The sequence below is a fragment of the Canis lupus genome, chromosome 13 (assembly GCF_011100685.1).
Source record: "Canis lupus familiaris isolate Mischka breed German Shepherd chromosome 13, alternate assembly UU_Cfam_GSD_1.0, whole genome shotgun sequence".
Lineage (NCBI taxonomy): Eukaryota > Metazoa > Chordata > Mammalia > Carnivora > Canidae > Canis > Canis lupus.
The window spans coordinates 7,665,277-7,688,312 of NC_049234.1; the positions used below are offsets into that span (position 1 = coordinate 7,665,277).

At 36.3% G+C, this 23,036-nt stretch overlaps 1 protein-coding gene across 5 annotated transcripts in view; it reads left to right on the forward strand.

The window, feature by feature from the left end:
- OXR1 (oxidation resistance 1) overlaps positions 1 to 23,036 on the forward strand; it is a 360,020-nt gene that overhangs the window by 232,362 nt on the left and 104,622 nt on the right. The window contains exon 1 of one of the 5 annotated variants that reach the window (XM_038555324.1): positions 3,303 to 3,366. The exons of the other annotated variants lie outside the window; for them this stretch is intronic. Coding sequence (XP_038411252.1) covers positions 3,348 to 3,366 — 19 coding nt within the window. The 5' untranslated portion in view covers positions 3,303 to 3,347. Of the gene's footprint in view, positions 1 to 3,302; positions 3,367 to 23,036 lie in introns of those variants that run through there. 5 annotated transcript variants of the gene reach the window in all.

The window sequence follows — 23,036 nt, forward strand, 5'->3', positions numbered from 1 at the left end:
ACATCTCAGGTTAAGACCGTATCCTTGGCATTGTAATGTGGTATTAGTGAAAGTACTTTTATAATCCTACCTGCCAACAATTAACATCTATAAATAGTAAGACTACATGATTGCAAAATTACCCAAAGCTTAGAAAGAGTTTTTATCATACATTTTCCTTTAGCAAAGGCTCTTTTCTCTACCATCCTCAAAAGTTCAGTTTGAACAAGCTCTAATTATGTAATCAAGCAGATTTCTCCATGTCATAAAAATAAACCAACAAACTTGGACATCTAAAGTCACAATATCATAGTCAACGACAATATATTGGACACTTAAATTTCCTTAAGAGGACAGATCTCATGCTAAATGTTCTTATTATAACAAAGTTTTAAAAATGCTTTCAGGGCAGCCTGGGTGGCTCAGCGGTTTAGTGCCGCCTTCAGCCCAGGGCATGATCCTGGAGATCTGAGATCTAGTCCCACGTCGGGCATGGGGCCTGCTTCTCCTCTGCCTGTGTCTCCACCTCTTTCTCTCTCTCTCTCTGTGTCTCTCATGAATAAATAAATAAAATCTTTAAAAAAAAAAGTGCTTTCAAAAAATAAGGTAAGTCACCTTATCATAAATTGGTTAATCTATATGCTTCAATAACAAATATAAAGAAAATAAATGAAAAGTAAACTAGGAAAATGAAAACTAAGTTAGAAAAAGAATCTAGAATAAAAACTAAAGGAGATGTGGAAGCAGTGGCATTTCTGATTGTAGCATTTAAAATATTTTTAAATGAGGGGTACCTGGGTGGCTCAGCAGTTAAGTTGTGATCCCAGGGTCCTGGGATCAAGTCCCACATAAGGTTCCTCACAGGGAGCCTCCTTTTCCCTCTGCCAATGTCTCTCTGCTTTTCTCTCTGTATCTCTCATGAATAAATAAATACAATCTTTAAAAAATAATTTAAAAATTAAAATAAGTATATAAAACATTTTTAAATCAGAGCCTCTTAACAGCCTGGATAGCAAAGATGATGGACAGCTAAGAGAAAGCAATGCCCAAGAGCCAGTACTGCTCACAGGAAATTGTTCATCAGATGCCTAATGGACAGGTCTAAGTACAGTTAAAAGATTGATTTGGTCTTACAAAACCTGAAAGAACTACACTTAGCTGACAAGTGAGTCATGTCTAACTCCTATCAGATTCCTAATGAGAGCAAGTAGGAGAGAGCAAATGACAAACTATTGGGAAATATGTATCTGTATAGATATGGTGCATATATGTGTAGATATTTACTTATATAAACACTTGTCATATACCAATTCACAAGTGTGTTTGATATGAATGTGTACATATTTTTTAGCTTTCTTGTTCATATTCAAACACGATACAAATATAGGTAGCATTACCACCTATGTGAGATATAAAAATGTCAAAGCCCTCCTTTGCATATTCTGCAGATGTTGAAAACCATGCATTATATTTTGTCCAGGGTTTTCGCATGTGTGCTTCTTCTTCTAACATGAAGTCTCGCTTTTAAAAAGAGCCCATTCCTTTCCTAATTTTTACCTGCTGTTCTTATTTCCCTGGGAATCTGCAGATATGCTGAATTATTTGAAGATGAGCATCAGTGCATCTTCAAAACATTCCCATCCTCTCTTTTTGTGCACCATATGAAGCTGCAAGGAAACAGTCTGTCACTAATTTTCTGTACATAGCTAACTCGACAAAATTTTTGAGAATACACAGAATCTCCCACTGCAGTTAGTGTATAACATGAGAATATTCATTGAAGCACTTTGTAAATCAGAAAGCATTAAACATATGTAAGGCACTATTATCATTAGCATTACTTTAAACCAGCCATGTCATTAAGGAAAGAAATGGAAATTAATATCTGTTATGCACCTACTTATAGCAGAATGCCAAGAACTTTACTAGAAGTTTTACGTAGGTTGTCTTATCGAATAGCATTTGTAGGGAATACTGCTGGAATTCTTAAAGGAGCCAAATAAGGAGTTTGTAGAAGGTACAAAATAGCTCCATAGAAAAAATGAGACATCGTAAATTTTTATTTGAAAATGAATCATATTACCAGTTTATAACATTTCTCTCTAAAAATCACTGGCTTGATGAGATACTTTACTAGGCAATGAGTAGTTTATCATGAAGCTGTCAGAATTTGGCAAAGGCTATAGATCTGGTATTGCATGCAGAATGGTGGTATTACTGCTATGATATGGAGTGCCATTGTTATGCACTGATGGCAACATGAACTCTGCTTTCTTTATAACCATTGTCAGTCCGTTACAATGTACTAACTCTGCCTGGTGTTCAGTGTCCTTTATATCTCTCAACTTGGCCCTGAAGCCCACCTGTCTCAGCATCCAGTAGTCCCTGGACTTGCACGGATCTGAGTTGACATTTTCTATACCCTATGATTGTGATTCCTACCTCCAAATAAAATACAGAATTATATGTGTAGATCTCAATGAATTGAGGATCTTATAAAAGTGTGATGACAGGGGAGAATAAAAGAGAAGCGTCCACCAAAATCTTCTTCAGGATTCCCAAATTTAAGGACAGGAACAAGGAGTCCAAGAAAAACAGGCTATCGAGACTGCCACCTGCTTCCATAGAGCTAACAGGGAATGTGGATTAAGAGGGGGCCAGGTAGGAAGGAGAGAGTTATTTTGACTCCTATCCATTTACTCAATTACTAAGTGTTCAGTACCATGATGGATGTTGTGGTGGACTCTCTCCTTGCGCTAATAGGGAAGAAGTACAGAAAGAAATAACCATAATAGTATAATATTAGTATAAGATATACTGTATCATGATGCAGTGGGAGGTTCTGGGAGAAAAGAAATTCAAACTTAGGTTTGGACATTGAGCCAGCAGCATTTAAATATCTGTAAAGGTACAAAACACCAGCTAGGTCAGTACCCAGCTTATCAAAACTACTGCCTGTCAGTACTATTAAGGCTGAATAATAAAGATTTTTAAAAGTGGTCATGCCATTGATTTACTTTATGATAAGAAACTGTACAGAAGTTAGATACCGAGTTCTTTTATCTCACTCCATGATAGACTTGTAGGGTCAACTTAGTAACATATTATGTCCAGCATGCTGGCACTGTTACCAAAATGTTCAGTGAGCCAAGAGCAAGTCTGCAGTCACAAGGCAGGAACAGTTTCCTGTGTGCAGAAAGAGAAACTTCTGAATCTCTCACATCACCACCAGGAGTCAGGCCCCGGTGGGGGGAGAGGGCGCTCTCCCAGAGAGGAAGTGTATTACCCAGGGAAGCACAAGAACCCTGCCTCTCTTCCTGAAAGCAGCATATCTCTGGCTGAGTAGGCGTGAAAGGAGGACCTCAGAAATGTTCTGCCCTCGCAAAGGTATGTGTAAGCGCTCTCTGCTTCTTTTAACAAGTCATTTTGGAAAGTCAAATAGGGCTGACTTTATGTTCTAGTTTCAAAATCCAGATAAGCTATATGGATATGCTGGTTCCTGCCTCTAGAAAGGGAATGTTTTTGGTAGGGGAGGTCTGGAGGGAGTAAACTCTGTTGAAATACTAAATCTAAATACAGGATGTAAAAAAGACTTTCTGTGCATGAATACTTTTTGTCCGTGATTTGCTATAGGTGCTGCTGCTGACTGTGGTTCTGTCAGGAGGGGCTCCCCAGAAATAGATTCAAACATAGTGATTTAGAGTTGTCTTCAAGTCCAATGGCCACTTACAAGTCGTTAGTGACTTCATTCATTCACAGGAAATCAATTATCAGTAAGGTTTCCATATGGTCTTACCTTGTCCCTAATTGAAAAATTGTACACAGCGAAGGTAGTAACAGTGATTGAGTCACATGCTCAGATTTATCACCACCGCTTTGGGTATCAAAGACTGATAATACATTTCATTAGTCTCTCCTAACCATACTCTTAACAGTTTGCTTAGATGTATTTGTTTTCTTTTAATATCTTATTGCTTTAAATTCTCTGGGCTCCAGAGAAATGAGGAGAGAAATGGGAGGTTTTCGGTTTTTGTTTTTAATTTTGGTCAAACAAGTCAAAATAACATTATTATCGATGGATCGACCTGTACTTTTAAATAGAAGGAATAAAGTTTTAAAAAGATCTGAAGCATGTAAGTAACCTCTTTGGTTTTTAATGGCATGCAGCATATGGAATTCATTATTGACTTTTAAAAATGAAATTACTCTGCATTATTAATTTATAGTTTTGCCTTTCAAAAGAAGTAATTACCATTACTAGCTTAGTTTTTCCTCAATCACAGCAACTATGTGACGACATCAGAATGTATAACAGAGTTTACCACTTAGTCATGTGGCTTAATGATGTTGAGGATATTATCTCTTTCAAATTAGTAATAAATTTATGAGCATAATGTACAGTTATAAGGTTGAGTATCTTTTTATTTGAGTGATTTCAAAAGCAATTATTTCACATTATAGTGCAATTTATGTATGAAATTCTCATTACAGGAACAGAAATGTTTTTAATTAGAAACAATCTAATTTCATCTTTCCAGTTCAGCACACAGATTTTGTGATGATAAACATGATATATGCAAAATGCCCAAGTAAAATATTTAGATAGTTAGTTTCAGGCTCAAACAACTTTTTAATTTTAATCAGAAATTCTAGAGCTTTTAAGTCCTCAAGGAAGTTGATAACCAGTCATAACAAAATGTCTTTTCCAAGTGTTATCCAACATTTAATCATTACCTATCATTCAAATTTGATAAATATTAAAATTGTCTAGTTTTCAGTCTTTATGATTTAAAAAAAATGCAAGAATGGAGAAATCTTCAGTATTAGTTATGAACCTAGAGAGGTTATAAAAACGTGTGAAGCCTTTTTTCAAAGCTGCTAATTGTTTTAAAGTATCATTTCACACAGAGGACAGCAATTATTATTTATATAATCACAAAATCTGGCACAGACAGGATTCAGACCACAGTTGAATTTCAGGGAAGCTTCTGGTAAAATTAGACCCCTCCTCCATTCTTCTACCTCTCCTCCAAGCCATCTTCCCCCTCCCAGCTACTTCTCCCTCTCCTCCTCTTCTTCCTCCTTCCTTTACCTTCCCTATTGACACTTGCACACAGACATCTTTTTGCACAAGTGGGTATGTTTTCTTGTACAGTGGTCAACATTGTGAAACTGAAGGATAGTAATTAATATTTCATATATAGCACTTAAGCTTCTTTACCTCGATTATGTATTTGCTTCCTTGTGCCCATCCACGGGCACTTGATAAATGCTTATTGATTGTCTGGGAAAGTTGTGCTATGACTGATTTTGAGAACTTTCATAGTTACCATACTGTATTTCTTTGATTCTAAGATCTGCCCTTTTCTTTTTTTTCACATTTTAGCTTTTTAAAATCTGAAAGTATCTTATGATCAATGGTATATTATGGTTTAGTTTTCCTTTTTTTTTTTCCTCTTGGTGGTGCATCTTATAAGACATGCTGTGCTAGATATGATGAAATATGGCAGTAAAAATATAGATTGATCTATTACTTGTATAATAGACGAGAGCTGGGCATTTCACATTCAAACATTTTAAGAGTATTCTTTTTTTGTTACATGGCTTATCCATAACCAATTTTGGTCTCTCCTCACTAACTTCCTTCTCACTGATTCCCTCACAGTGTGAGGCTACCTGTTCTTGAACCAACTGTCTTGATTGAACTCCTCTGGGAAATAGAGAATTTTGTTAGTAAATTAATGACCAAAATTTAACTGTAACAAAATGGCAAGAATCCAAGTTTTTAAGACTAAGGGCTTAGGTTCAAGTTAGCATTTTGCTCCTTAAAACTGTGAGTACTTAGTGATCCGGTAATTTTTCTCAGAACTTCAAATTATCCATCCAAAGAACAGAAATAATATGAATAATGTCTTCATCATAGGATTGGTAGGACAATTTGTAAAAAAAAAATTGAACCAGTAAAAATATTGAATATGAAATGTATATGAGAGCACTTTAAAAACCATGAAGTACTGTTTGTTTATAAAATTTAAGCATCAGCATTAAATGAAAACATTATTAGATGAACTTATGTGCAAGTGGAAAGTTAGGAAGATGAAAGAAGGAAAATTCAAGAGTTTGCCCCAAACTAGAGAGTAATAAGTTCTGCATTTTAATTATCACTGGAAATAATGATAGGACCTCTAACTCACTGGATCACAAGGAGCACTGTGAAATCTGTCTCCAGAGGACTTCCAATGATCAGAGCTCTAGTTATTTTGAATCCCAGTCCTGAATGTGTGCCAGACTCAGAGAGCTTGTATCCTTTATTGAATTAGCAGAACCACAGCCCACAGCACCTCCGTGACATTAAAAATAAAAGAGGTTACTTAGATTCCCAAATTCCTTTCCTATTTTTATTCCTTCCACTTAAGAGACAAATTGATCTGTAAATTACTGTAAGGCTTTGGCTTCAGAAAAAAATAACATAAGTATGTTTAACAGTGGCTTTTTGAATCGCTGTATGACAAAGGATTTTGCCTAATGCCCCTGACTTTCAGAGGAAAACGTGGTGGAGGTGGGTGGGGTGGGGTGGGTGGGTTGGTTGCCAGCAGTTAGTGTTCTTTCTGCATTTGTTTGTTTCTGTCTCTTGGTCTTGTCAAAGCAACCGAACCTTGATTTGTTGTCTGTTGTTGGTCCCCCATGTTATTTTGTTACCAAGTCCTGTTATACAGAAAAACTTTAACTAAAATGGAATTTGCACATCAACATACATTTTAATAGGGCTTTACCCTCCACCAAAAGAAAATTGTAGGTATAAGCTAATGCCTACTGGGAAAAATACTACAAATTGTAATAGTAATTGTGGAAAGGGTCTCACTCTGGTTCCAGATATGCATAAGGGGGAAATGATGTAAAATCAGTGAACCAAATAGGATTAGTCACATAGTTATTTCCATAGCCAGGACCCTTTTCCTGCCATAAAAAAAAAAAAAAAGGCTTCAAATATTTTTAGCTTGAAATTTCATCTACAACTCACCAATGAGAAATGAACTCCACAGATAAACATAGGTACTATTGCATGAAAACCAAAAGCACTTTAGGTTTGAACCAGTTGGGATATTTGCATGCATTTTAGCATTTTCTAATACTTGTATTGGCTTTCACAGTTTTAAGAACATAATAGTAAAAAATAAATGTCATTGCTGTTTCTTCAAAACACAGGATATCTCAATGGTATTATAATAATACCGCTTAATATAAATTCCATTGCTATAATGAGTATAATACAATGACTCATGTCATTGTACACAGACTCATTTTAAAAGGTAATGTGTGTGTGTTATTGTTGTTGTTGATAGGGATACTTTCAAGAGGCAAGAGTAAAAAACAGAAAGAAGTGCTGTATTAAAGGCACTTGCAGGTGAAGGGGAATTGAAGAAGATAGAATTTGGTTGTTACTTGAAAATTATGTTTTTTATACTGTCTGTGCCAATGGAGAGTCTTCCAAGTTCTCATTTCATACATTTAATTTCCCAAAACCAGAAGTTGTAACATGAACATTTTCTCATTAATAATATACGGGATTTAAAATTTTTCTCATCCCAATTATTAGTAATAACAGCAAACATTTACATAGGAGTGACTTGGTATTATGTCACTCTAAATATATTAACTAATTAACATGTTAGTACATTTTGGCGTAATGGTAAGAATCATACATGAAGCTATATTAGCATTTCAGTTCATAGAAGCACCATTTTTGTAGATGTTCAGGCCAAGAAATATTGGTGTAATTCTAGACTCTTCTTTTTCCTCTTTGGTTTCGTATCTTATCCGCCCAGAGATCCTATTGGCTGTATTCTCGACATAGATCCGGAATCCAGCCAGGTCTTAGCACCTGCACTGCTTCCTTCTAGGTCCATCCTCCCATCATCTTTTGACCACCCTTGTAGTCTAACTAGTGTCGTCTCCTGACTGGCCTCCTTCCCTCTGCTCTTGCTGTTCTCCCCTGCAAAACCTCCCAACTTTCCCACCCCCCCCTCCTTCTGCCCCACTCCCAGACAGCTTTCAGTAAGACAGCTGGAGCAGTATGCTAAAACACCCATCTCATTCTGTACCTAACCCCTTCAAGGGCTCCTGTTTCTCTTCAGAAGCTGAAGCTGCCATTGCAGCACACAGAGCCCCATCTGATCACCCCCCTGCATCAGCGCAAGTGTGCACCATTCACATACACACCTAGTGCCTATAATCTCCTTGCTCAATCCACTTCAACTACACCAGCCTTCTTGCTGTCCCTGCAACCCACCAGACATGCTTCTTTCTCAAGGTTTTTGCAATTACTGTTGCCTCTGCCTTGCAGGACCCACCTAGACACTGATGCTGCTGGCCCCCTCACTTTCATTAGTCTGTATCCAGAAGCTGACTTTGCAGTGTGACTTTCCCTGGCCACCCTGTCTACAATTTCAAATCTCACCCATCCCTCAACAGTTCATATCCCTCTACTTCTCCTCCCTTTTTTTTTTTCTCCTTAGCTCTTATTACTAACACATAGATGTGTATTTATGTTTATCTTGCTAACTGGAATGCAAACTCTGTGGAGGAGTTTGTCCTTTTTTTCTTTCATATTTGATAGCTTATATCAAGAGCAGAGCCAGGTATGTAATATGTCCTAAATAAATATTTGTTGAGTATATCTTCAGATCAACCTGTGTTATTAGGTACATTTATTACTCCCATTTTACAAATGAGAAAGCTAAGGCACAGAAAGATTAAGAAATTTGCCTGAGGTCAAATCAGCTTAGCAAGTGTCAGAGCCAGAATTCAAATGTAAGGCCCTAGCTCCAGAGTCTGTGTTCATATCACTCTATAGTTCTTATTTACATGACTAAGTAAATTAATTAGAAAAATAGAACTATGTATAGATTCATCTATTTGCTGGGATTTTCTTCAGTAGAGTTCCTTCCAGTTAAATGGAAAATTGACAGTTGTCTGGCTTAAACACTACAGTCTCTTTAAAAGCCTCTTTACTCCATCACTTGTGGATTTTTTTTTTTTTTCTAAAAAGAATGTATGAGTTTTTACCATTGAAAAACACAAAACCGGGGCAGCCCGGGTGGCTCAGCAGTTTAGTGCCATCTTTAGCCCAGAGCCTGATCCTGGAGACCTGGGATCGAGTCCTATGTCAGGCTCCCTGCATGGAACCTGCTTCTCCCTCTGCCTGTGTCTCTGCCTCTCTCTCTCTCTCTCTCTCTGTTTGTGTGTGTGTGTCTCATGAATAAATAAAATCTTAAAAAAAAAAGAAAAATACAAAAACAAATGTTCCCAATCCCACCTGTGTTGACATTTAAACAGTAGTAATAAAGTAGCATATGGGCAATGGTTAAAAAAAATATTAGCAGCATGGGAAAGTATAAAATTAAAGCATTTACTGAATGCCTGCTATGCTTTGTAGTAAGCAAACACTGGGACTACATATTTGGTAATACAAATAGAATCTAATGAGAGAGACAGAAAAAAAATATTAGCACCATGGAAAAGTATAAAATTAAAGCACTTACTGAATGCCTGCTTTGTAGTAAACAAGCACTGGGACTACATATTTGGTAATACAAATAGAATCTAATGAGAGAGACAGACACATACACAGTTATAATCATGCACTTCTTTAAGTGTCATAGTAGGGTTATATATAATTCTGAATTGGAATTTAGAAGAAACACCAAACAGAGATCTGCTGAAAGCTGAAAGCAGGGCCTTGGGGAATGAGTTATAGGGCGGGTATGTAAATAGTGACTGGAAGGGAATTAAGTGTCTCAAAAGTGAAGACAGAGGTGCATGGCCAGCTCAGTCAGTAGAACATGTGACTCTTGATTGTGGCGTTATGAGTTCAAGACCCACATTGGGCACAAAGCTTACCTTTTTTTAAAAAAAAACACACTTTTTTAGAAAGAGGATGTTGGGGAATGCGAACAAATAAGTGTACCATAGAGGATGAGATTAAGAGAGAATATTTTAAAATAACACTTCATATGCTATAGAATGGAAATTATAGGCAAATGAGTTACCTAAACAATAAATACACACATTTTGAATTTATTTTTTTAAAGATTTTATTTATTTATTCACGAGAGACACAGAATGAGAGAGAGGCAGAGACACAGGCAGAGGGAGAAGCAGGCTCCACGCAGGGAGCCAGACATGGGACTTGATCCTGGGTCTCCAGGATCATGCCCTGGGCTGAAGGTGGTACTAAACCACTGAGCCACCGGGGCTGCCTTGAATTTAATTTTTAAGAGAATATCTTCACTTATCCAAATGCATCATATGGAAAATTGTCAGCTTCATCTGTTCAGGATACTTTTATCTATTTTTTCATAGGATTTAGGTTGCAGGGTACTGACAAGAACAAGGTATCCTTCTCCAAACTGTTATTTTTGCTTAATATGTTAGGCCAGTTCCAACTTCTTTTAAATATGAGAGCAAAGCAAAAAAAAAAAAAAGGGGGGGCAATTTGTCCTGAGTCTGTTCAGTGCTTTTGTCCTTGTGTGTTTCCTTTCCCCACTTCTTTCCTCTGGAAGTCAGGTTTCCAGCTGATTTTTTCTCTGATTTGACAAGGTCACCATGAACTTCCTGTCATCCGGAATGCTGGCAGTTTGATCTTGCTTAGTGACAGACTGCTTGGTCACTCAGGTCCTCCTTCCAAAGAAGGGCACAGTGCTTTTACATAGTGGTGACTTTATCCATGAACAGCTAAGAGAAGAAATAAGATATTTTGATAATAAATGTTAAAAACAAAATAATGATCACATGAGATTGGAGTGGAGTAGGGCAGTGACACAATGATCTTAGATATTGATGGGGGGCATTTATGAGAAGGTATCAGTAGAGTTGAAACCCAAATGATGAGAAGCTATACAAGGATCCAGGAGAGTAGCTAACCATGTAGAGATGAGAGTTAAGTACAAAGGTAGGGTGTGAAAACAAGTTCGGTTCAAGGAAGACAAAGAATATCAATATGACTGAAGAGAGTGGTAATGGTGACAAAATAAGGTCTTAAAGTTCGCGAGGGACCTGATAGACTCTCATAATTAGCTTTCATTTCTGCTTGTTATTCCTCTTGTATCTCAGTTATAAATCTACTATTTCTGATAGTTACCTGAATTTGCTCTGCACTGCAGGATTTATAAAGACTTATAACATACATCCTAATTTCACATAAAGTTCGCTAACATCCCCGTGAAGTAGACAGGACTAACATTATTTCCATTTTACAGGTGAGGAAAAGATATGTAAATGTTACTTGTTTAGAGAGGCCTACAACGCCCTGTCCCCACCACACATGTGCTTGTCAGAATTGCCCATGCTTCATCAAAATTGCCAAAAGGTCACAATTGTCTTTAGCCAGATTTGGAATGAGCTTAGGGCTTCAGCATAACTAAGGGCTCATCAGTGCTGAAAAAGAAAAACCCAAAGAGCTGGTATCACGAATAAATGCTCTCTAACAGCATATGAGTGTAAAGCAGAGATCCACACTCTGTTTAGCCACATCACTGATTCTATTAGATGGCTAGTTGATGCATCATATGATGCTCCTTGTCAGATTGAGTTTTAAATAATTCATCCTGGAACATGGATTTGAAGAAAACAGGACGGACGTGTCTAGTGAGAGATACTGACAACCTGAACTGGACTTAATCACAGGTTAGGTCTTGTAGCCTCAGCCACCTGAGTCACCAAGGTAATTCTGTACTATGTCACCAGTAATGTTTTTCCTAGCTTGATAAAATGATGTCATGTGTGACACTTCAATTTTTTTTGAGATTGAACTGTTATTCTATTTTTCATATGCTTGCTTTATCATAAAAGGATTTAGATTATTTGTAAATTTATCACAGGAATGAGTTATATTTAATGCATACATACCTTTTTCTTTTCTATGCTTGAAATTTGCTCTTTTAAGTTCATATCTTTTCAAATACTACTCTATCTATAATTTTCAGGATTAAAAAATTCTTTTCTATCATGAAGTACTATCTTGCTCTGGTCAAGGTTTTATTTGGGGGGTGTGTGTGTGTGTGTGTTGCCACATAAATTCTTAGGAAAAATATTTTTAATCAAAAGATCAGTCAAGACATACGAGAAATATCTCAGGGTTGAAGCTATCAAGCTCACTTATTAGAAGCAAGTCATGGTTATGCAGTTAACCACATTTCTGTTATTTAATTTTCAAAATTAAATTATTAAGTAGAAGTGTGACATTTATCATCTCAGACTTAACTAAAAAAATATTTTTAAAAGATTTTATTTATTTATTTATTTATTTATTATTTATTTATTTATTTATAGAGCGGGGCCAAGGGGCAGAGGGAGAGAGAGAATCCCAAGCAGACTCTGCGCTAAGCACAAAGCCCAACACAGGACTAGTCTTTCCTGTCTTTTGTTTGTGGTATTTATACAAATATCATTCTCTGTATGACATGGCTATGATTGAAGTTTGGTGGCTTCTCACTTTTAATTCAGTCATTTTTCATATTTTTAAATTAATTTTGTTATTTTGCTTTGGTCTTGTGTTTTCTTAACGTATTTTTCTATCTGGATGATTAATCTTAGTTGTAATTTTTTTTTACTTTACTTTTTTATTTTTTTTTACAGATTTTTAAAAAATTTTTATTTATTTATGATAGTCACAGAGAGAGAGAGAGAGAGAGAGAGAGAGGCAGAGACACAGGCAGAGGGAGAAGCAGGCTCCATGCACCAGGAGCCCGATGTGGGATTCGATCCCGGGTCTCCAGGATCGCGCCCTGGGCCAAAGGCAGGCGCCAAACTGCTGCGCCACCCAGGGATCCCTTTTTTTTTACTTTAAAAGTATCTAATTTGGGGGGCATCTGGGTAGCTCAGTTGGTTAAGTGTGGACTCTCGATTTCAGCTCAAGTCATGATCTCAGGGTGATGAGATCAAGCTCTGCATAGGGCTCCATGCTCAGCATGGAGTTGACTTATCTCTCCCCCCTCTTTCCCCCTCCTTCTCTCTCTCTCTCAAATAAAAATAAGAAAATAAAAGTACCTAATTTTCTTCTTTTTTAAAAAACTCTTACACATTTATTAAACTTGCAATAGCATTTAACAATGTTCTTTCCTCTACTTTTTCTTCCAAGTCTCAAAGCTGATCTCCTGATTTAACATTGTAGATTCTTGTAATAATCAAAAGCAATCACCACCACCGAGTCTTTAAACTTGACAAAAATATCTCATAGTTATTATTCACTAGTGTTTCAAACACATTAAATAAATTTAATGCTGTATAATTTTAAAAATTCTTTAGAACACTTCCAGTTTCTAATTTTCATCATATAAATATTTCAAACCAATTTTTAATTTTATGATTAACATATTTTAAATATAACATGATGTTACGTGTATTCAAAAGGGCTAGCACACATTTTGCTTTTATTATTTGAGGATTGCAAATCCTGAAAAACATAAAATGCTGAAACCCTTTTTCATCTTATGTCTTGACTCTTTTCTCCAGATAGTTGTCATGTTATCAAAAACCTGTATCTCAAAGTACAAGTACATGTATGCAAACAACTGAAATCAAGGCAACTCTAATAAAAGCATGTCTTGTTAAGCAAGATTGCATCAGAGCATGTGTAAAAAGAGAAGAATTGGATAAAAAAAGATGGTATTTCAAAAGAAAAATCGGTTTCTCAGACATTTCTTAAGGTTTATACTCCAGTGCTGGTACATAAGCAAGAAAGCAATCCTGAATTATCTAGCTTCTGGCATTTTGGAAGAAAGAGTAGCCTTCAACATGTTTTAAGCTTCCATTGCATTCCTTGCTCTTTTGAAGTATATGTTTTACCATTTTACTGTTGAGAACCTCCAGCAAAAAGAGTGAGTAGAGATTACTGTTTTACAGTGGAAACATTGAATGTCTTTTTCTGTTTCAAAAACAGAAAAAGACAAAACACCAGGTGTGTGGTGTTAAATCCATGGAACAATGTGGTAGTCTGTATTTGTGTTTTGCATAAACTCTGCTATTTACTATCCTGTGTGTGATTTACTCCCCTGGAATCAAGGTACAGATGAATGATGATGACATCATCTACATATAAAGGTGACAAAAATGATAAAGGTATCAAAGCCCAGTGCTTTTAGAGCATCTGCTTTCTACTTTTTCCCTGCCAGCCAAGAAACAATCACACTGATACTTTATCCTCTAACTTCTAGCAGGGAGCTCATTTGCTTCCTTTCAGAGATGATCAAAACTTCATGCCCCTTAGTAACAAAGAAAATGACTCTGAAAGACCACCAGTGCTGGTGCAGTTCAGAGCTTGAAAGAAATCAGCATTGAGGCAAGCCCTAAAGCTTTTGCCATTATAGGATCTAGGAGGAGGTAGAAGCTGGAGTCACAAGGTATATACCAGCTATCCCTTCCAAAGGTGTACAGTGTTGCTTTTAGGATTTCCCATATTACTCAGAGTGACTTACTATAAGGAATTCTTAATTGGACTCCTAACCTTTTTTTTTTTCTCCCTGCCCTTCCAACCCATAATCCACGCTGTCATCTCAAAGATCTTCCTAAAAACTTAGAACTCATTGGCTCTGTCTTAAAAGCCCTCAAAAGATTTACCATTGCTCGCTACATATATTCCAGACTCCTTATCATAGCACACATAATCTTTCATGGTTTGGAACCTATCTTCCTAGCATCTCTGTGTTCTGTATCCTATTTTAGGAATGCCTATCCATTGGATTGTTGCAAGAGTTCAATGAGAAAATGTATATAGAGGGGCAGCCCAGGTGGCTCAGCGGTTTAGCGCTGCCTTCAGTCCCAGGGCGCGATCCTGGAGACCCGGGATCGAGTCCCACATGGGGCTCCCTGCATGGAGCCTGCTTCTCCCTCTGCCTATGTCTCTACTTCTCTCTGTGTGTCTCATGAATAAATAAATAAAATCTTTTAAAAAATGTATATAGAGTACTTACTGATAACTCGTATTTACTGAATACTTACCATCTTATCTGGTTTCAAGGAGTGGGCTAGGTGCTTATGTGTATTCTCCCACTTAATCTTCATACAACCCCATGAGGTGTGGATACTTTTATAATCTCCATTTTCTAAACAAAGAAACAGATTTTGAGAAGTCAGGCAACTTGCCCAAGGTCACACCTGTAGACAGAAATGGAGTTGTAATTCTATCTCTCCAACTCCAAAACTGGTGCTTTTTTAGACTTGACTGCTGTGTGACACATTGCCAAGTGTACAATTCAGTTTGATTAAATATTCATTTTTAAAACCCATTACTATAAAACTTACAGTATCTGGAAAACGACCTTTTTCTTGCTTCTCCTGCCCACCAAGGTTAACTGATAAACCACATCTTTAACTTTTTCTAGATGCCCCCAGCACCTCTTTGCTGACCTCTCTCTCATAGGGAGTACACTCCCAATGCTGTCGTGTAATAATCTGTTGAAATATCTAATGCCTCTGATCTGTTGGCACTTCCTTAGGTACAGGCACCTTATCTTCTTCATCTTTGTATTCTCAGAGCTGAGCATAATGTGCAGCACCCAACAAATGTTGAACAGATAAAGAAGTGATGCGAACACTGAACAGAATTGCAAAATATGTGGGGCTTTGCTCTTCCCCCAAAATAAAGAATTTCTCCTTCCATTCACTGTGTAACTGCCCTAACGCTTCAAATAACACTCCATCAGATTTCATGAAGGAGCACCCTCAGACTTACAGAGGTAAATGGGGGTGAAGAGAAGACAAAGTTGCCCTCTCTTTCTTCTCTTTTCCCCACCATAAAATTGAGTGATTTTCCTACCAAAGGAGAGGAGATAACATTTAGAAATAATTCATTTAAAATTCAGAATATAAATTATCTTAAAAAGTTTAAATAATAGTTGTACTTCACACTAAATTTGGTAAGACTCATCTTATGCTTTTTTGCCTCCTGATTATTTTTATTTTTTCCAGAGTTATACTTATATTCATAGCATTTCCTATAGGTTAGTGAAGTTAGGAAACACTCCTAAATTCTGACATCTGAGAGGGAGATCGCCTGATTAGGCATGTGGTCACTGAGTGAGTCAGTGCAAGTCCCTAAAACAGAGTTTGAACCTTCTGACTACCAGTCCGTGGTTCTTTTCACCCAACTACTACCACGTCTTCTGAGGAACTTGGTAAAAATAGAGGATAGAGCTGTTAGCAAAGTAAATCATTGTCATTGCTAGTGTTCAGATTCCATTTTTCCATGTTTAATAGAATAATAATTTAAACTCACAGACGTTTATGTTCCATTGGTTAGTATGTAAATGTATGTCAAGAATAGGAATGCAGAAATGATTCTAGAATTTACACTATCCCCCAAAATATAGAGTTCACAGATATCAGCATAAACACAAGTGTTAAATTATAAAATAAATAATATTTGTTGACTATCATCCTTTATGAAGAGAAAGGCAAACATGATTTTTTTTTTTTTGCAAACATGATTTTTAATAAACTTTTTTTTTAGCTTCTATAGCAGGATCCCCTATCCTCAAGAGATTCAACAACTATAAGGTCTAAAGCAGATGTGATCTAGATACAGTATGATATATCTGCAAATTATAATCCCATGTCTGAAGGGAGTGAAACTCCTTGCCTCTCTCTATGAATTTGAGGGTGAGCCTTAAAATCTCACCTAGTTGACCTCCTTTGTCTCCTTTTTGTATTCAGAAAATGGTGGCCTAGCTTTCTCTGAAGAGAAAAACGTCAGCTAATATCTGGGTTTAGTTCCTTGCATGGCTATCTGCCAGCTTTGCACCAGTAGACAAATCATTGAGCTTCCTTTACCTCTCTTTTCTAAATTTACAACATGAGGATAATGTTACTCTCCTTCCCCACAAGATTGTTGCAGAGATTAATGACATATGTATGAAAATGGGCTTAAATTATAGAATCTTTGAACTAAAAAGTACCTTTCCAAGGTGAATCTACCTCACTATATTTTCAGCTAAGAAAACCAAGATGCAGGAATGGTAAATGCTCTGCCCAAGCATTATGATCATTTAGCCAGAGTCATAAATTTGAAGCTAGAAACCAAATCTTTAGCTTAAGTGTACTTTGTTTTTGTTTCTGTTGGGTTTGGGGTTTTTTTGGGTTTTTTTTGTTTTGTTTTGTTTTTGTTTTTTTTTTTAACCGCTTGATAGGCACAGCAGAACTGATATTCTCATGGAAGGAATATAAAGACTGTGATAGAATGATCTGAAAGAGGAAGTTAAGCTTTTTAACAGCAAGTAACATGACGGCAGATGAGAAAAGAGGAAGTTACAAGGAAGAATATATATTAAAGAGTTCACAGAATGCCAGCCATACATTAAAAACTTTTAATTATCCAATTTGTATTACATAGTTAAAATATCTACTAAGCATATTTTTTAATGTACAGAATTAGCAAAAGTACATTCCTTCCTTTCCCTGTTTCTAGTACTCTTCTAATTCTAGGACTTGGCAGGTCTTAACAATAAGCAGCAAATCCCTGCTTTATGCTGTGTTGCCCCCTGTGCTGGCTGGGGGCTAAAGAGGTCAGTGGGAATGTCCAAAGGGGCTAAACTGAAGAGAAGAGTAGCTGCTTAGATTAGATGAGGAGTAGGAGTGAAACCCCTCACTCACAAATGACTCTTCAGTGCTTTCCAAACCTAGAGGTTCAATTCGATTTATAAATCATCTTGCAGATACCCTCCTAAAATAATTTTTATATCCCCATAAATTACCTCAGTGACAATAATTCTTCATTTCTCTCCTCATCCTATCTGCTTTGATTAGTGGTGGAAAGGCAGAAGAAAGTATAACTGAGAGCTTAAAACCCTAAGGAAAGGGCAGGTCTCGATAGGATTTGAGTAGTACATTCCAAAGGACATAAGTGCCACGGGTCCAGAGAAGCTCATTGAAAATATGTGTGTGGGGGGGTGGGGTGGGGGTGGGGGAGAGAAATGTCAAAAACAGCTTTTCATTACTTTGCTTTTTAGCTTCGAGCTATAGAGGTAACCAATTAAAATTCAAGATGTGATACTACCCTTGTTTTCCTGCTGTAGGACTTGATATTGAGTGCTATGTCTCATGGGTGCTAGAAATAACAAGTTAAAGATAGCCTAGGATTACCAGGCAGTATAATCTACAACAATGGAAAGATGATAGAACTGGAAGAGAACCTAAATTCAAGTTCCTACTCTAAAGGTGAACAATTGCACTTGTCTGTGAATAAAGACCTCTTGATTACAGTCACATAAAGCTGTATTTTTCTCTTGTGGAAGAAATCTAGAAGTAGGCAGTTACTGGTATAAATTCAGGATGTCAATTCTCCTTAAAATTTTCTTTGCCCTTTCCTCTTGGTTCTAAGAGGCTATGGCTCTGGCCATCACATCCATCTTTCAGACAAGAAGATGGTAGCGGCGGGAAGGAGGGACACCTGTATCAGTGAAGCAAAAACTTTCCCAAAAGCCTCTAGGAGACTTCAGTTCATATCTCAGTGTCCAGAACTGTGTCACAGGGCTATCTAGAAAAAAAGAAAGTGAAAAAAAACAGTGCTTTTTTTTTTCTTGCTAAGTATATTGTTATTTCATTTTTTTTTTTTTTTTAATTTATGATAGTCACAGAGAGAGAGGCAGAGACACAGGCAGAGGGAGAAGCAGGCTCCATGCACGGTGAGCCCGACGTGGGACTCGATCCCAGGTCTCCAGGATCACGCCCTGGGCCAAAGGCAGGCACTAAACCACTGCGCCACCCAGGGATCCCTATATTGTTATTTCAAATAGAATCAGGGAGGAAGAAGGGAAGAATGGATATTAAATAGTTAAACTCCGAAGAGTTATTTATTTGCTTTGCCTATATAACTTTCTAATGTATAAAATAGATATCATGAATATCAGCTTTATCTGTATTCCCTGCCCCCCACCACCCAGCATTGATTAAGGGAAAATAAAAAAGGGTTTTTGCAAATCAAAAAGCTTAAAATGTCGAGCTCTCTGCGTGGAGCCTGCTTCTAACCCTCTGCCTGTGTCTCTACCTCTCTCTCTATGTCTCTCATGAATAAATAAATAAAATCTAAAAAAAATATTTATAATTTTAAAAATACCTTAAAAGTAGTAGATACATTAAAGGTAGCTTTATTAAGAAAGCATTAAAAAAGGAAGGGGTTGTTTGTATTAGAAAAAGAAGAAAGATAATGCATACCTTTCTGTTTCTCTAGTCATTAGTGAGAGTAAAATAAGTATAAATGAGCTAAAAGTCCACATTGGGCATTGTAAAAATATACCAATAGGTAATAAGAACTTAACCTTAAAATATACCAACTGCAAATTATTCCTGTGGTTCATAAGCTATATGAACTCTTGCCATTTGACCATACTGCAACCCAAATGTGCCTCAGAGGATCTTGAAAGTAAACCAAATGATGTAACGCTCATCATTTTTTAAATTTAAAATTGAGACCTTCAGACTTTTTTAGCGAAAAACATTTATCCTTTGCCAAGCTGTGTTCCATGTTGAAATGTGTTTTCCAGTAGATTAACATGTTAAAATTTTTGTTTCAAGAGTATTACTGCATAGGCAAATTAGAATTTAAGCTAAACATCAGAGATCACCTATCTAGTATCCTGAAGTCATCCATATAATAACTTTCTCTTATAAATCCAGATTCAGAAATAGCTAAATAGTTTATCAATTAAACATACCAGGAGCAGTGAAACTCCAAAGCAACATGACTAATTGAAACCACCTGTCTCTTAAGAGGGAGGGTAGACATAAATTAGTAAGGCACTTGATCCATTTAAAGATTTGAGACCACTTTGTAGAGGTATCCTTTTGTTTTAAACCTACTGAGCTGTTTTATCTCAGTAGCTACCATATGACTATAGGAGCACAGTGAATAGGGGTAGAGAACCATAGGCCTCTTGTATATGAATCACAGCTGCATCAAAATTCAGTAAATGCTTAGGCAGTTAAATGGGAACTGCTGAAAATAATCTGTAGCATTCTTTTCAAAATAAGATTATACCAGTTCCCTTTGGAGAATCTTCTTCTGGCCTTTTGCTGTATAAATTGGGACTTGACCTCATTTGTGAAGTCTAGAAAAATACTCCATGGGGTCAACGGAGCACAGGAATTTTTTCTGGATCAAGGGAAGTGGTTATGTCATGGAAATCATTGGAAAAGGAGAAAATACTAACTAAATATTTCAAGTACTGGTTCAATAATGAAAGGTAAGGAAGATCACATGTGAGTGGGAAGAGATGAGGGGCAGAAAGGAGAACTGGAAGACTGGAAATGTTTGAAGTTCTTTAAACTGGAGTCTACGCGTACACAATTACAACCTGTAGTTTTATAGAGTGTTGTTTGCTGGTACTTTCTAAGGATGATAACCAACTGTTGCTTTTCCGTGTATGGGTGGAACATGAAGAAGGCAAATATCTTCAGAAATATTCGCCCTTGGACTGTTTATGCATCTCATTTTGTATTTATCTATTAGTCTTTTTTTGGCGCACACACACACCAAATCTATCAAAATATCTTTGTGGCTTTAATTTTGTAAGCAGCTATAAAATGAATTGTAAATGATAAGAATATTTTATGGAGATGAGTCTAGACTGGGAGCATTTAATGAACGTATAATATGCTTTTCTTGCATTCTGTTAGTGTTTGTTTATTCATTTAATTCAGTCAGCAAATAGTTACAGAATGACTATTATGTGTCAGTAGTGACCTAGGTCATGAGGTAAGAGATCATAATCAGTTTACTAATAAAAATTTGACCTTAATAAGAATGGATAAATGTTCAATGATTTTCCACATGAATTTACTTGAGAACATATTACTGATACAGTGATTTAGTAGCCAACTGAAAAAAAAAATCCCTTCAGTACAGCTTTCACCCTCTGTCCTGAGGAAATTGCTGTCTTTGCTATGTATTATGTATAAGACCTTATATAATTCTATACCCCTCATCAGGATACAGTGCAAAAAAAAAAGCTAAAAACTTACAGTTTGAAAACTGAGATAAAATCAGAGATACTGGGAATATTTGGTTCATATACTAGATAAGAAGAAAGGAAATATCTATATATCCATTGAAAAGATGTTACTGATATGTTCCTAAACCTAAATACATTTCAAGAAGGCAGAAGATTTCTCAGGAGATTTAGATCTTGCAAATATTAAGAATGAAGAAAGTCGGGACATAATCCATTTAAACCTACCCTTCGATTTTAATGAAAGGTTTGGGGAGAAAAACTAGTGTTCTTTATGCTTAGTGTAGAAACAGATATTACCTTCAAGTGGTATCATGTGAGTACATGGCTAGCTTTGCAATGTCATCCATTATTACAGTAATTGATTACGTAACATTTTCTGTGCCTTTTACTGTTTTCTGGAATGTGGGAAAACAGCTATGGCCTAAGATCTGAATATGGTTATGAAATACTATTTAATTTCTAGGTAGTCTTATTTAATTCCTTTTTATGTTTGCCTTTTAAGCAATAATTTCAGGTAAAATGCATTTAAATGTCTGGAAATAAAACAACTTGTCAAATGAAATGCTCTATTATCTAGTAACAGATAGATGGATTGTCCTTGTGGGGTGAAGCTTATTCTGTATTGATCTTGATTTTGTTTTAGGTACTATCTATCTATCTATCTATCTATCTATCTATATAATATATATTATATATATAATAGCTATTAACTATATATAATAGCTATATATTAATAGCTATTTTAGGTGCTATATATATTTAGGTGCTATATATATATATAATATATATACATATACATATACAGAAATAAAGGACACTTTTTTTTTTTTAGAGGGAGAGTGTGTGCATATGTGTGTGCAAGCAGGTAGAGGCGGGGAAGAGGCAGAGGTATAGAGAGTAAATCTGAAGCAGGCTCCATGTCCAGCACAGGGCCCAACACAGGACTCGATTTCATAGGCCTGAGATCATGACCTGAGCTGAAATTAAGAGTCAAACACTTGAGCCATCCAGGTTCCCCAAAAGGGCACTTTTTATACACCACTATTTTATCATTTAAGTTTTTGCTGCCTTTTCTTAAGTTAGACACAATTATGTAGCCTACCATATGATTTCTAGTTAAATCACCGGGTTGCTTGCATCACAGATAAAGAAAGTCTGTTATTCCAAAATATTGCATACTAGTAAAATTATGGTAACACCACTGCTCTTCTCTTACCATGTGTCTCTCTTGCAAATAACTCTTCAAAAGTAACTGACTTTCAAATATTCTCTTCAGTTATTTTGCTTTGGCCCTGGTACTCTTTGCCAGTTCTACTTCCTTACTTTACTCTTCATGTTAAACTAAGAGAATACATCTCTGAAATAAATATATTCAGAGTCTTAAAAGAAAAACATCTTATAGGAAGAAATCAACCTCAAAAGGAAAAGAAAAAAGAATAAAGTGTAAAACAAAGTTAGGCTCATTGCCTAATTTATTTTTTTTGGCCCTGATCATCTGGACCAGCACTTGCTTGTTGTAAGAGATGACTCTAAGTTACTCTGTGCTGATGGAATTTAGAAGGTCATGGCTTCAACTTACAGTGGCAGATTTCAGGCCCATATAAATCATGTGTTCCTGTGGTCAAAAAAAATTTCAAAAAGTAGTGTGCTATTTGGGATTTTACCCAAAGTATGAGGTTTTATGTGGGGATTCTTTCCAAACGTCCAAAGCCTATTAAAGAAAGAAGGAAATATAAGTTTGTCCCATGAGCTCAACTTCTGTAATCTCTTGAAGATTTACTCTCTGACTAAACCCCAGTCTTGATATGAAAACATTTCCTTATTACTGATAACACACAAAAAGATTATATAATTTATGTGGGATTTACATGAATGAACAATAAGCTTCCTCAGTTCTGTAATATACACTTAAGATGTTTGGTTTGGAACTATTTCATAGTGCACAATTTTGTTACCTAAATTTCTATGATGAACCACCAAGAATTAACACTCTTGAAAGACTTACTTGGGTGAGCTGATAGAAGATTAAAACATAGTCTTATTTGTAGGCTGTAT